Here is a 14,561-nt window from a genome sequence, read left to right as displayed (position 1 = left end):
TTTATCTTTTCTCATTTTTAAAAAATCTCATGTGCTAAAAAGTAAACTGCTAAATGTGCTACCTTTGAAAGAAAAACTATCTTATCACCATCTCTTGCTACAAATCTTTACAATACAGCTTTCTTGAACACAAGGGGTTAGAAGATGAGAGACAAGGTATCTCAATCCTAACTTCGAAGCTAATCTTAATTTCAGTTATAACTTCCTTGTCATATTTTGTAAATGGTACTTAACACATGCATATTCCTTTCCAGTTTACAGCAATAGTAGTTGCAGCAGCACCATAAAATATTCATATTTTATTTCTCCAGTTAAGGAGTCAAACATTAAAATATTTCACTCACTCAGGAAAAGAATGGTGAGCAACAGAGTCATTAGAGATGGTGCACATATTTGGATTGAAAATGATACCACTGTGATCTCTACAAAGAAACAATCCTGGCATTTGCCTTAACTGATTTATGGGAAACTATGGAAAACCTAAATCTAGATGGCCAGATGGGAAATGAATCCAGATCCTCCCAAATATTTGTCTCACAATCACTTCTATCAGTTTCAATCAATCCAGCATATAATAATTATTTACAGTGTCAGTTATTTGTGAATATACTTCGTTACACTGCCGATACTTCCTTTTCTCTTCAATAATTCTGTTTTGCTTTTTAGATGCAACACGCATGTGAGTAAATTGTGTACTGTAATAATGTTTCAATACAACCACATAACTTTCAAAATATAAAAAAGTTTATGTAAATTTCATGGGTTTTACATTATTTCAAAGGAAAATTTTGTTAGGTCAAGTAAAATGTATACTACCTGGAAAGCAGTGCCACATGAACACCAAATACACTTATCTGGCTACCAAAGACTTGGAAGATAACTTACATCAGAGTCTGTCACATTGTTTGGCAACAATGTCAGCTGCCACTTCAAATGACGTAAAGCATTTGTTGCAGAAACTGGAAGAGGACGGCAGGCATGAAGATATGTTGTCAGCTGACGTAAGGAGCTCTCCAAACCGCGTGAGAACTCTTGTTGTGAGGGCGTGTGAAAGTCTTCAATCACCTGCACAGTTTTAAAATAATCATCACTCATCAATACCAAAACCTGATTAATGAAGTAATGTCTGCTAGAAGTTACATATTTTAGTTAAGATCTTCTATACAACAGCTCAACAATCTCAATATATTGAGTTACTATTACACAGTTTCAAGTAATACCGCAGCACACGCAATGATGCACAGAATAATGTTCCATAAAAATTACAGTCATGTTGCTAAATGCAATCTGTGAGACTATATACTATGACAGAAAATACATTGGGAGCAGAGGGGTGAAATTAGTTGAGGCAGACATCAGTTATGTGACTAAAGAACTCTGGAAAAGAAAGTACGATAATCATAACAGGTAGGTATGCTGAAGGTATTTATATTTATTCTATTGTACTAAAATGTGCAGTTTAGCCTGAATTTCAATTGCATCGGACACAGAACAATGATAAAGTCTGAGATATGCAGGAAGAAATCAGCTTTCAATTATGTAGCTATGATTAAATATAAACATACTCTGGTCAAAATTAATTGAAAATTACAGGCTCCAAGAGCAAAGAAATAGTAAAGTCTCACTTTCTACTAGGTATTTGGTTTTAAAAACGAAGTACATTTCCTCTCTACAAAAGTAATATCACATATTCAAAAATAAACCATATCTTTACCTGTTTAATTGCATGTAATAATGCTACACAACGAGCATTTGATCCAGTCACAACCCTTGATTTATACTGTATTCCTAGCCGCACGATGGCTGGATGTAACGATGCTTCTGCTCCACTGAAAAGTAAATATATTTACGCTATAAACTCTACACACTGCAGATAAATACAAATACCTATATAAGTTTGAATGAGGCTGTGAGACACCCAATCTGTACAAAACAAAGAGGACAATAAGGAAAGGCATGGTGTGAAACATAAAACACACAAAATTAAACAAATTATAAAATTTTATCTCCAAATCGCGACCGTACCCTACCCCCACATTCTCCCTCATGAACGCTTCCGCTTTTGTCTAGTGAGCTTGAGCCCATGCAACGACAGATCATTTCACAGAGGTGAGAAGGATACGTACTCTTCCTTGGGCAATCCAGTTCAAATGAAAATGTTTATTGGATGGAACAAGTGGGGAAAAAACGAAAGCACTCACACAACCCAATGTGTGACATGATACATGCTGAGCGATGCAAGACAGATAGGATGTGGTGTCATGAATGGACCTCAGGAATAATACTGCGTGACCTCCCTGAGTAGCCTTACATCAGTGTGTGGTTTTGCTTGTGTGGATGAACACACATTCCTATACTCACTGGACCCACTTAGCGTTTTGATGTTCAAAATATCTGAAATACCCAGACATTGGGCACTGTGCCAACGGAAGCATTTCTGCAACTTGATCATGTGAGGCCAAAGTTCCAAGAGTAGAAGAAGTTACTGATAAGCTAGACCAGTTCAAGCCTGAAGCCTTGGCTGTGCCACAAGTGGGAAAGACTGTCTCAGAGTGAAGCGAAAAAAACAAACACCTTCTTCCTCTTCTCCTTCTTCTTCTTCTTCTTCTTCTTCTAAGATAGTTAGCAAGAGAATGAGGAAGGAGTTCACATGAGACATGCAGGCAGGAAACAGAATCAGACCCATAGTACTGCTGTCTCAGTTTTAGCATGGTGGTTTTCCAACAAGGTCTTCTTGTTACATCACCTCAGAACAGTAGAAGACATTATAGCAGGCCCACTTTGAAAAACTGGGGAGGATGCAAGTCCAGTATTTAAAATAGCAATGTTGAATGTACAAGGTCAGGCATATAAAGAAACAGAGTTGGAACAAGAATTAAGTAAAGCTAAAACTGATATTGCTGCCATCATTGAAATGAAAAAGAAATTACAGGAAACGATCAAATTTCAGAATTATTTGATGATCCATTGCGGAGTATCACAAGAACAAAGGGCTGCTGCTGGAATCTCAAGTGAGTGCAGAAAGCATAAAAGAACAGAATATATCTGCACACTTTTATAAATAAAATAATAAATAAATAAAAGACTGTCACATCTTATAGTTCAGAGAGGACGTATCTCCATATTGTCTTTACTGTATATGCACCAGAATCACAAGAGGAGAAAGTATACTTGGAAAAGGCTGGGAGATACGAGAAGGTTTCCGTTAGATTACATCATGGTCTGCCAGATATTCTGAAATTAGATACTAGATTGTATGGCATACCCATGAACAGACACAGATTCAGATCACAATTTAGTAGTAATGAAGAGTAGGCTGATATTTAAGAGACTAGTCAGGAAGAATCAATACACAAAGAAGTGGGATACAAAAGTTCTAAGGAATGAAGAGATACGCTTGACCTTCTCTACGGCTACAGATACTGTGATAAGGAACAGCTCAGTAGGCATTTCAGTTGAAGAGAAATGGATACCTCAAGAAAGGCAATCAAAGAAATTGGAATGAAACCATGGGTAACAGAAGAAACACTTCAGTTGATCGATGACAGAAGGAAATACAAAAATGTTCAGGGAAATTCAGGAATACAGAAATACAAGTCGCTGTGGAATGAAATAAACATGAAATGCAAGGAAGCTAAGACAAAATGGCTGCATGAAAAATGTGAAGAAATTTAAATATGAATGATTGTCGGAAGGACTGACTCAGTATACAGGAAAGTCAAAACAACCTTTGGCGAGATTAAAAGCAAGGGTGGCAACACTAATAGCGCAATGGGGATCCACTGTTAAATGCAGAGGAAAGAGTGGACTGGTGGAAAGAGTACATTGAAGGCCTCTATGAGGGGGAAGATTTATCTGCTATGGTGGAAGAGACATGGGATCCAGTATTAGAATCAAAATTTAAGGTAACTTTGGAGGACTTAAGATCAAATAAGGCAGAAGGGATAGATAATATTCCATCAGAATTTCTAAAATCACTGGGGAAAGTGGCAATGAAACGGCTATTCATGTTGGTGTGTAGAATGTATGAGTCTGGCAACATACCATCTGATTTTAGGAAAAATGAGTCTGGCAACATACCATCTGATTTTAGGAAAAATATCATCCACACAATTCCAAAGACTGCAAGAACTGACAAGTGTGAGAATTATTGCACAATCAACTTAGCTCATGCACCCAAGTTGCTGACAAGAATAATATACAGACGAATGGAGAAGAAAATTGAGGATGTGTTGGATGACGATCAGGAAAGGTAAAGGCACCAGAGAGGCAAGTCTGACGTTGCACTTTATAATGGAAGCAAGACTAAAGAAAAATCAAGACATGTTCACAAGCTTTGTCAACCTAGAGACAGCTTTCGACACTGTCAAATGGTGCAAGGTGTTAGAAATTCTGGGGAATATACGGGTAAGCAACAGAGAGAGACAGGTAATATACAACATGTACGAGAACCAAGAAGGAATAATGAGAGTGAAAGACCAAGAATGAAGTACGCGGATTAAAATGGGTGTAAGACAGGGATGTAATCTTTCACTGCTATTGTTCAATCTGTGCATTGAAGAAACAATGATGGAAATTAAAGAAATGTTCCAGATTGGGATTAAAATTCAAGCTGAAAAAATGTCAATGATAAGATTCTCTGATAACACTGCTATCCTCGGTGAAAGGAAATACAGGATTTGCTGAATAGAATAACCAGTCTAATGAGTACAGAATATGGATTGAGAATAAATAGAAAAAAAGTAATGAGCAGTAAGCGAGAAGTTTAACACTAGGATTGGTGATAACAAAGTAGATGAAGTTAAGGATTTCTGCTATCTAGGTAGCAAAATAACTGTAACGGATGGAGCAAGGACGACATTAAATGTACACTAGCACTGGCAAAAAGGCATTTCTGTCCAAGAGAAGTCTACTAGTATCAAATATAGGTCTTAATTTGAGGAAGAAACTTCTGAGAATGGAGTACAGCATTGTTTGGCAGTGAGACGTAGCCTGTCGGAAAATGGGAACAGAAGAGAATCAAAGCACTTGAGCTGGCTGATTTGGGGGAGGGGACCAAACAGCAAGGTCATTAGTCCCAAGTGTTTAGGGAAGGAACCACCCCGGCATTTGCCTGAAGCAATTTAGGAAAACACAAATAACCTAAATCAGATGGACAGCCATGTGTTTGAACCATCGTCCTCCCGAAAGCACTTGAGATGTGGTACTACAGAAGAATATTGAAAATTAGGTGGGCTGGTAAGGTATGGAATGAGAAGGTTTTGCACAGAAATCGGAGAGGAAAGGCACATATGGAAAATACTGATAAGACGAAGGCACAGGATGGTACAACATCAATTAAGACATCAGGGAATAACTTCCATGCTACTAGAGGGAGCTGTAGAGGAAGGCAGAGATTGGAATACATCCAGCAAATATGAGGCTGCAGGTTTCAAGTGCTACTCTGAGATGAAGAGTTTGGTGCAGAAAAGGAATGGGGGTGGGAGACATCCAACCAGTCAGAAGACTGACGACTGGGGGGGGGGAGCACCAGAAGAAGAAAGAACTCAAAGTGCTAAGGGATTTTATGACCAGTTACAGTTACAGAACACTGCAGGAAAAATGATTATATACTTAACATGGGAGACTTATGCCAGAGTTGGTAAGAGACTTATTGAGAATATAGTTACAGAGGGTGAAAATACACTGAATAATAATGGAAAGAAGCTAACAGAGTTAGCAATTTATAATGAACTAAGAATAATAAAACCCATTTTTAAACAATGTGACATCGATAACTTTATGTGGGCAGATCAGGTATAGCTTCAATAATAGGCTATACTCTTTCAAATTAAAAGACATGGGTAAGAATAAAAGACAAAATGGCCTACAGAAGCTTTGGTGTATCATCAGATCACTTTTTGTAAGAAGTTATGCAACTTTTTCAGACATGAAAGAAACCATCTGTAAACATATAGCTGGACGCAAGAACTTATACAATGCATTTACTTCAAGAATATAGTATCAAACTATATTATCAATAGAGACTAAATGAGAAATGTCGTTTGATTCAATACAATATTAATGGAGAGAAGAATACTATTAAAGTAATTACCGTATTTACTTGAAACTAAGCCGCACTTTTTTCCAGTTTTTGTAATCCAAAAAACCGCCTGCGGCTTAGAATCTAGTGCAAAGTAAGTGGAAGTTCTGAAAAATGTTGGTACGTGCCGCCACAACTAACTGCTGCCGTCGAATATATGTAGTGCTACACAGGCATGCTTTGCAGGCACAAAGATAAATACTGGCGTCAAAACCTCTGAGTCAGTAAATAAATTAAAATGGTAGAAGACAAGCTTTTTTCTCTGGCCCGAGTTTCGACCACTGCATTTTCATACATTATCCAATGAAATAAACAGAAATTCCGTATTGTTCATCTTGAAATGTAGCAGCCTTTCAAATATTCGTAGCAACAAAAATAAATTTCTTTACACAAAAATACCAACAATGCAGAAGGCTTTAGGATTGTTGCACGAGTTGATACGCTGGGGCTCATTAAGATTTCACGTAGCGGCACCTATTGCTTCGTGGAATTTTGTGAAGTGCTTGTTGGTATTAGTGAACCATAACGAAGCGCTTTCATTATAGTGCCAAATTCAAGAAGAGAGTTATTTCTTTTGCGGAACAAAGTTCTAATCATGCTGCAGTTCTGCGATACGCGGTTGACGAGAGCAATGCCAGGCGATGGCGACTGCAGAGAGACAAATACTTCAATGTTCAAGTAGCACGAAAGCATTTAGTGGGCCAAAGTGTGGACGATATCATGCACTAGAAGTGATTTTAAATGAATTTGTTAAGGGACAGCATCAGGAATTCCTGCCTGTGAACATCAAAATTTTAAAAATTAAGGTACATGAAATTGCTAAAGAGCAAAAAATCAAAAATTTTAAAGCTACTAACAGCTGGATTGATCTGTTTATGAAGCACTGGGATTTTTCACTTCGAAGGCGAACTTCAGTTGCACAGAAGCTGCCAAAAAATTATGAAGAAAAACATGTGGAATTTCAGCGCTTTATAATTAGGCGGCGTGCAGAAAAGCAATATCTTCTTGGTCAGATGGGACATGCTGACCAAACTCCCGTATATTTTGACAAATTATATGGTTGACACCAAAAGAAAGAAAGACATAAGTGTTCTTACATCAGTGGAATCATCGTCCTGGCGCAATGCTTGGTTTACGCTGCCTGTTGGTATTAGATGCATATGCAGGCCATAAAACATCTGCAGTAAAAAAAGAATTGTTGTTGTTGTGCTCTTCAGTCCTGAGACTGGTTTGATGCAGCTCTCCATACTACCCTATCCTCTGCAAGCTGCTTCATCTCCCAGTACTTACTGCAACCCACATCCTTCTGAATCTGCTAAGTGTATTCATCTCTTGGTCTCCCTCTACGATTTTTACCCTCCACCCTGCCCTCCAATGCTAAATTTGTCAAGTTGTGCCACATACTCCTCTTCTCCCCAATTCTATTCAATACTTCATCATTAGTTATGTGATCTACCCATCTAATCTTCAGCATTCTTCTGTAGCACCACATTTCGAAAGTTCCTATTCTCTTCTTGTCCAAACTATTTATCGTCCATGTTTCACTTCCATACATGGCTACACTCCATACAAATACTTTCAGAAACGACTTCCTGACACATAAACCTATACTCGATGTTAACAAATTTCTCTTCTTCAGAAACGCTTTCCTTTCCATTGCCAGTGTACATTTTATATCCTCTCTACTTCGACCATCATCAGTTATTTTGCTCCCCAAATAGCAAAACTCCTTTACTACTTTAAGTGTCTCATTTCCTAATCTAATTCCCTCAGCATCACCCGATTTAATTTGACTACATTCCATTATCCTCGTTTTGCTTTTGTTGATGTTCATCTTACACCCTCCTTTCAAGACACTGTCCATTCCGTTCAACTGCTCTTCCAAGTCCTTTGCTGTCTCCGATAGAATTACAATGTCATCGGCGAACCTCAAAGTTTTTATTTCCTCTCCATGGATTTTAATACCTATTCAGAATTTTTTCTTTTGCTTCCTTTACTGCTTGCTCAATATACAGGTTGAATAACATCGGGGAGAGGCTACAACCCTGTCTCACTCCCTTCCCAACCACTGCTTCCCTTTCATGTTCCTCGACTCTTATAACTGCCATCTGGTTTCTGTACAAATTGTAAATAGCTTTTCGCTCCCTGTATTTTACCCCTGCCACCTTTAGAATTTGAAAGAGAGTATTCCAATCAACATTGTCAAAAGCTTTCTCCAAGTCTACAAATGCTAGAAACTTAGGTTTGCCTTTCCTTAATTTTTCTTCTAAGATAAGTCGTAAGGTCAGTATTGCCTCACGTGTTCCAATATTTCTATGGAATCCAAACTGATCTTCCCCGAGGTCGGCTTCTACCAGTTTTTCCATTCGTCTGTAAAGAATTCGCGTTAGTATTTTGCAGCTGTGACTTATTAAACTGATAGTTCGGTAATTTTCACATCTGTCAACACCTGCTTTCTGTGGGATTGGGATTATTATATTCTTCTTGAAGTCTGAGGGTATTTTGCCTGTCTCATACATCTTGCTCACCAGATGGTAGAGTTTTGTCAGGACTGGCTCTCCCACGGCCATCAGTAGTTCTAATGGAATGTTGCCTACTCCCGGGGCCTTGTTTCGACTCAGGTCTTTCAGTGCTCTGTCAAACTCTTCACGCAGTATTGTATCTCCCATTTCATCTTCATCTACATCCTCTTCCATTTCCATAATATTGTCCTCAAGTACATCGCCCTTGTATAGACCCTCTATATACTCCTTCCACCTTTCTGCTTTCCCTTCTTTGCTTAGAACTGGGTTTCCATCTGAGCTCTTGATATTCATACAAGTGGTTCTCTTTTCTCCAAAGGTCTCATTAATTTTCCTGTAGGCAGTATCTATATTTCCCCTAGTGAGATAAGCTCTACATCCTTACATTTGTCCTCTAGCCATCCCTGCTTAGCCATTTTGCACTTCCAGTCGATCTCATTTTTGAGACGTTTGTATTTCTTTTTGCCTGCTTCATTTACTGCATTTTTATATTTTCTCCTTTCATCAATTAAGTTCAATATTTCTTCTGTTACCCAAGGAGTTCTACTAGCCCTCGTCTTTTTACCTACTTGATCCTCTGCTGCCTTCACTACTTCATCCCTCAGAGCTACCCATTCTTCTTCTACTGTATTTCTTTCCCCCATTCCTGTCAATTGTTCCCTTATGCTCTCCCTGAAACTCTGTACAACCTCTGGTTTAGTCAGTTTATCCAGGTCCCGTCTCCTTAAATTCCCACCTTTTTGCAGTTTCTTCAGTTTTAATCTACAGTTCATAACCAATAGATTGTAGACAGAGTCCACATCTGCCCCTGGAAATGTCTTACAATTTAAAACCTGGTTCCTACTCTGTCTTACCATTATATAATCTATCTGATATCTTCTAGTATCTCCAGGATTCTTCCATGTATACAACAAAAATTAGGGAAAGCAAAACGGACTTGGCAGTAATTCCAGGCAGGATCAGGAATTCTGCAACAACTTGATGTCTGTTTGAATAAACCATTTAAGGACAAGGTTAAACGCATTTACATAGACTAGCTTTCGAAAAGCGACATACAACTGACAACAACAGGACGTGTAGAGTGCGCAAGTTTGTCCCAAGTGTGCCAATGGATTTACGATGCATGGAAGTGTGTTCCAAATCAGACCGTGCAACAAGCATTTAAAAAATGTTTGATATCCAATGCACTAGATGGCACGCAGGAAGAAGCTCTGTACGAAGAAATGAGCAACAAAGAATTGAGTGACAGTGATTCAGAATCATGACTGATATTTTAAACATTTCATATAAGATGTATTACAAACCTAATAAAATTTTGTTTTAAACTTCAGCGTTTAAATTATTTTATTGCACAGGTTAGAAAAGCGTGGAGAGTTGCACCAAACCAGTCTACGAACTGAAAACAACAACAACACACTCTGGATTTGAAGTCATCACTAAAAGTCTACTATGAAAATCCGACTGGCAAGACTGTTTGGGATGTATGTCAATATGGTCAATATGGCCAACTCTACGTTCTGAATTTTTTCCTACATGTGGCAAGAGATGGTTGCTAATAGGAAATTATATGAATCGTGAATCACATGCAGTATCACCATAAGAATAAGACGAATGTAAAAATTGTGCCATGTATACTTTCATATTTACTGCTATCTCTGTTAAATCCTGTCTGCCTAATAAACTATAACAAGTGAGATATGTCATGTCGTGATACAAGAGGCGTCTGCAAAGATTTTCAAATGGAGAAAAACTCTCGTTCAGAACATCTTCTATCACACACAGTCTATTATTTGGTTCTTGTTGATCATTATCAAAGAAAGCAGCAGTGTAAGTAACAACAAATAACAGTCACTTGCCATTGTTTCGCTAATGAGGCAATTCCTCTCTTTTTTTTTTATTGTAAGCGGCGGTAGTGCACACAAAAGCAAGCCATGCCACGAGCGGCGACATGTCGTGAACACTCATTATCAGAATGCGACAAACAATGCATGACACAGTACAATAATGCATTTTCAGCTTAGAGTGACATAAACACCTATAAGAAAGAGAACGGCACTTATCAGATCAAAGCAAAATAAGCAATCCATTCAAACCAGACGAAGCTCGTGAAAAAGGAAGGGTACCCGTATAAATATGGATGGAGCGCCTGACATAGCAACGGCTACCTGGTAAAGCCTAACTGCTAAACTTACGACTCGAACCAAACTACTGTAGCTGTATCTTCATCCATTTGACCTAAATTGTGTCTCATGTTACAATGGACCAACTTTGTTTCGATTTGGAGGTGCGGTCTAAAACTTTTCTATCCCCTTGAATTTCGAGTCTCAAATGTCAGGTGCGGCTTAGATTCAGGAAATTTTTTTCCCTTCATTTCGAGTCTCATTTTTCAGGTGCGGCTTAGATTCAAGTAAATACGGTACAATAAAGCAGTGGCTGAAGCATCGGGAATGACAAAAAAGAAATATGCTAAAAGGGGATTAATGATTTGGTGCCAACAATACCTCTGTGGGAAGAGGCGAAGCTGCTGCTCAGGACAGCAGCGGGACTATTGAAGACCGCTAAAATATCAATCTGGGTACCAAAACTATTTAAGGAAGTTCTCCAGAAACACCATTAGAGAAAGCGCAGCCTTGACAGAGGACTGGAGGATCATTAACTGTAAGGTTGGAACTGATGGTCAATTCCTTGTGATAAAGTCTGAGAGAAATCCCTGAAAGCAACGCGAGAGTAAGACCTAAAGTGTTGCTGGAATGTTGCAGATAAAATTGCAGCACAGTAATGGGACAACTGCCACGATGAGTCACTTTCGAGTAAGACAGGCCCTGATCTAAGAACCACAGTCGTACAAACTGGGTGTGTCACGAATTGAAGGAACTGGATTTAAGTTTATTCATGTGAGGAATGTAATGCCCCCCCCCCCCCTTCCCCGAAGATGTATTTACACTAAAAATGGAATTTCATTCTTGTTGATGACAAACTTCTGTTCCAGGGACATAGTGACAGTCCGAATGAAGCAAAATAAAGGTGGGTTCACATGTGTGTGCCTTGCCCCTAGTATCCGTGTGTCTGCGGTTGCCCCACGAGTATGTAGCATGTAGGTGCATGCCTTGTCCCAACATGTGGACACAAGTGATACTGTTCACACTTAGAGAGAAGCATGCATGTTATGCCAGCAATCAAGCTGCAGGTTAAATGTGCCTGTGGCCAGCCAATGCGCATTGGGTTCGTTTATTGCAGTCAGCCAGGTGTACCAGCGATGTGCACCAGCGAGGCTGCAGCATGAACATGTCCTCTAAAGTATGCTGAGGACCACCCAACATTACTTATAAGGCTTACTGTGAGGAACAGAACACTTGCTTCATTCTTAACATTTACATTGAACAGTCAAGAATATGCAAGTAGAGGTATCCTTCTTATCTCGAAAAACATGTAGTTGTAATTCTTGAACTTTAAATACAATAAAACTTTATATTGTGGAAAAAAAAAAGAAATAATTATCCAATCGACATGCTTTTAAAGTCCTACAGTTTATATTATGAATGCACAGTTTTGTTTCACTTTGAGAGTTCATAGACTGAAACATTACAAAGTCTGAAATGTCTGCCTAAACTTTCATCCATCTGAAGTTAAAATTTTGATAAGAAATCCAGTAGACTTAGAGGAAATGGCGGATGCATGACATCATATTTAAAAAAAACTGCCCAATCACCAAGCAGAGCACTCACGGGAATGTATCTTGGTGGGACAAAAATCTGGATTTGCGAAGAAAGCTGGTAAGAAGACTGTTTACCATTGCAAGAAGGAAAGGACAATGAACAAAATGTTGAGAAGCCTTCTTAAATCCAATCTTGCTGTTAAGCAAGCACAACAATCATCCTAGAAGACATTTTGTGAAGAATTAAAAATTACAGCTGCCAGAGTCCGACTTAAAAAAATCCTGATTAGGTTGCGAACAAATTCAGGAGACACACTAATGATGAAGGATGGTGATTATACTAGGTTAGCACTTGAGATACTCAAAGACCTCCTCAAGACTCACTCACCCAATGCACACTTGCAGATGTTTCAAACCAAAATTCAGCCCTTACACAGTACTCATTTACAGGTGATCAATGCCAAGGAATGTGTGGATTTCAATAAAATCCTGTGTGTGATGGGAACATTTCAAACATTCAAGTCTCCAGGTCCAGATGGTATCTTTCTGGCTCCACTGCAACAAGCAGAAGGATTAACTGGATTCCTATGAAGACGGTGTAGAGTTAGTTTAGTTGCATGGGTCATTCACAATGCTTGGAAGGCAGTGAAGGTTGTATTCATTCTAAAGCCAAGGAGAATCAATCATATCAAGGCTAAGAAAGTGAAACCAACCAACCTGTCCTTCATTCTTCTAAAGACATTAGAAAAACTAGTCAACATGCATGTTAGGAGGAGTAGGTTAAATGGAATTCCTCCACATGAAAACCAACACACTTATCAACCAGGCGAATCAAGTGAAACTGCACTTCTCCAAATTCATACGAAACTATCAAACACACAACTCTTTCAGGAAATCACACTCTGCATCTTGCTTGATACTAGTAACAGGAATTTTGACTCCACAGTTAAATTTATAAAAGTGCACGGCATCATGTAGGTGGATTAAGATCATGCTGTGCAGATAGAAAGAAGCAGGCACCATGTGGATGTGAAAATGGTGATCAGCACCACCAAAGGAAGAGCTAAGGTGGCTGCTGAGGCTTGGCATTAGAACACAGTTTTCCTCAGTCAAAGTTGGTTACGGACAGCTTGTATTTATGTTCATGGGTGCAGGAAGGATTTTCTGACCAAGTGTGTTTCTCATTTATTCATCAGATATCGTAAATTAAATAGGTAGAATGATTAACGTTCTCCTTTGCGATCACTTTCATGTGCACAGGGCACTCATGGGCCTTAGTCTAAATCAGTTCATAATAAGACGCGAAAAGTCAAAAGATAAATAAGGCTATCCAAACAGTAAATGGAAGAGAAAAGAAATATAATGTAGTATTACTATAATTGGCACCACAAACAAGACAGTCAAGTTTATGTTTGTTCTGTGCACCTACAACACATTCTTTGAAGCCAATGAGCATTCAGTAGTCTTCTGCACGCTCTATTGTAAATATCTTAGCCAATGCGAGCATTAAATACGACTGTAGTGAGTTATTTAGTACATTTTTATTCCATTTGCTACAATTTCTCATTGCTGATGGTGATGGGTAAATGACAAATTCTACATAAGCTAGCAAGAGACGTAATTTGTGGGATACTCATTTTCTTCAAGCACAAAGCACGTGTATGTGCATACTACAACTGTCACTTGGAAATGGCAACACTGGATTCCTCATATGGGCTTTGACCTGTTCGAACAACCACTGTTTGTGAATCTGGCTATAACACAATAGCAGAAGTGTTCGACAACTTATGGTGGCACGTGAAGTCTGCACACCTTCAAGACCTGCAACTCCCGGCAGCTCCACACCACAGTCTTCTTGACTATTGCAGAAATAGGGTCAATGAGTGGCGAGCAAGGAATGATGAAGTTACCGAAAAGATCCCTAAGGGGTGCCCACAGGGGTCAAATTATAGGTCCATTTTCTGGAACATAACTACTGAACCACTCCAAACATTAAAGGAAGGGTATGATTGCACAGAAGGAGTAATCGCATATGTTGATGACCTAATTCTTGTGATAATGAACAACTCTAAGAGAGCACCTTGAAGTGAAAACGTCGGCTGTACTACAAACTATGAGCAACTGCAAATGAAACCCTCCACGGCAATTTCATAGCAAAGGGAGCAGGACAGCAGGACAACTTCAGAAAGGACCATAGAGTATAATATGCATTCTTCCCAAACATCGCAGAGAGATTGAGGATGAAACATGTCAATCCCCACCGGTTCGTGGTTCATTTCTTAACGAGCATTGAGCTTACCTC

At 38.9% G+C, this 14,561-nt stretch overlaps 1 protein-coding gene across 4 annotated transcripts in view; it reads right to left on the bottom strand.

The window, feature by feature from the left end:
* Positions 1-14,561, bottom strand: part of LOC124780558 — a 110,460-nt gene that overhangs the window by 56,990 nt on the left and 38,909 nt on the right. For all 4 annotated transcript variants that reach the window (XM_047253791.1, XM_047253789.1, XM_047253792.1 and 1 more), the window contains exons 6-7: positions 1,715-1,829; positions 886-1,065 (exon numbers count right to left, since the gene is read on the bottom strand). In XM_047253791.1, coding sequence (XP_047109747.1) covers positions 886-1,065; positions 1,715-1,829 — 295 coding nt within the window. The remainder of the gene's footprint in view (positions 1-885; positions 1,066-1,714; positions 1,830-14,561) is intronic.

This window comes from Schistocerca piceifrons, chromosome 1, assembly GCF_021461385.2.
Source record: "Schistocerca piceifrons isolate TAMUIC-IGC-003096 chromosome 1, iqSchPice1.1, whole genome shotgun sequence".
NCBI classification, from domain to species: domain Eukaryota; kingdom Metazoa; phylum Arthropoda; class Insecta; order Orthoptera; family Acrididae; genus Schistocerca; species Schistocerca piceifrons.
This window is presented reverse-complemented; position numbering and strand designations above follow the sequence as displayed.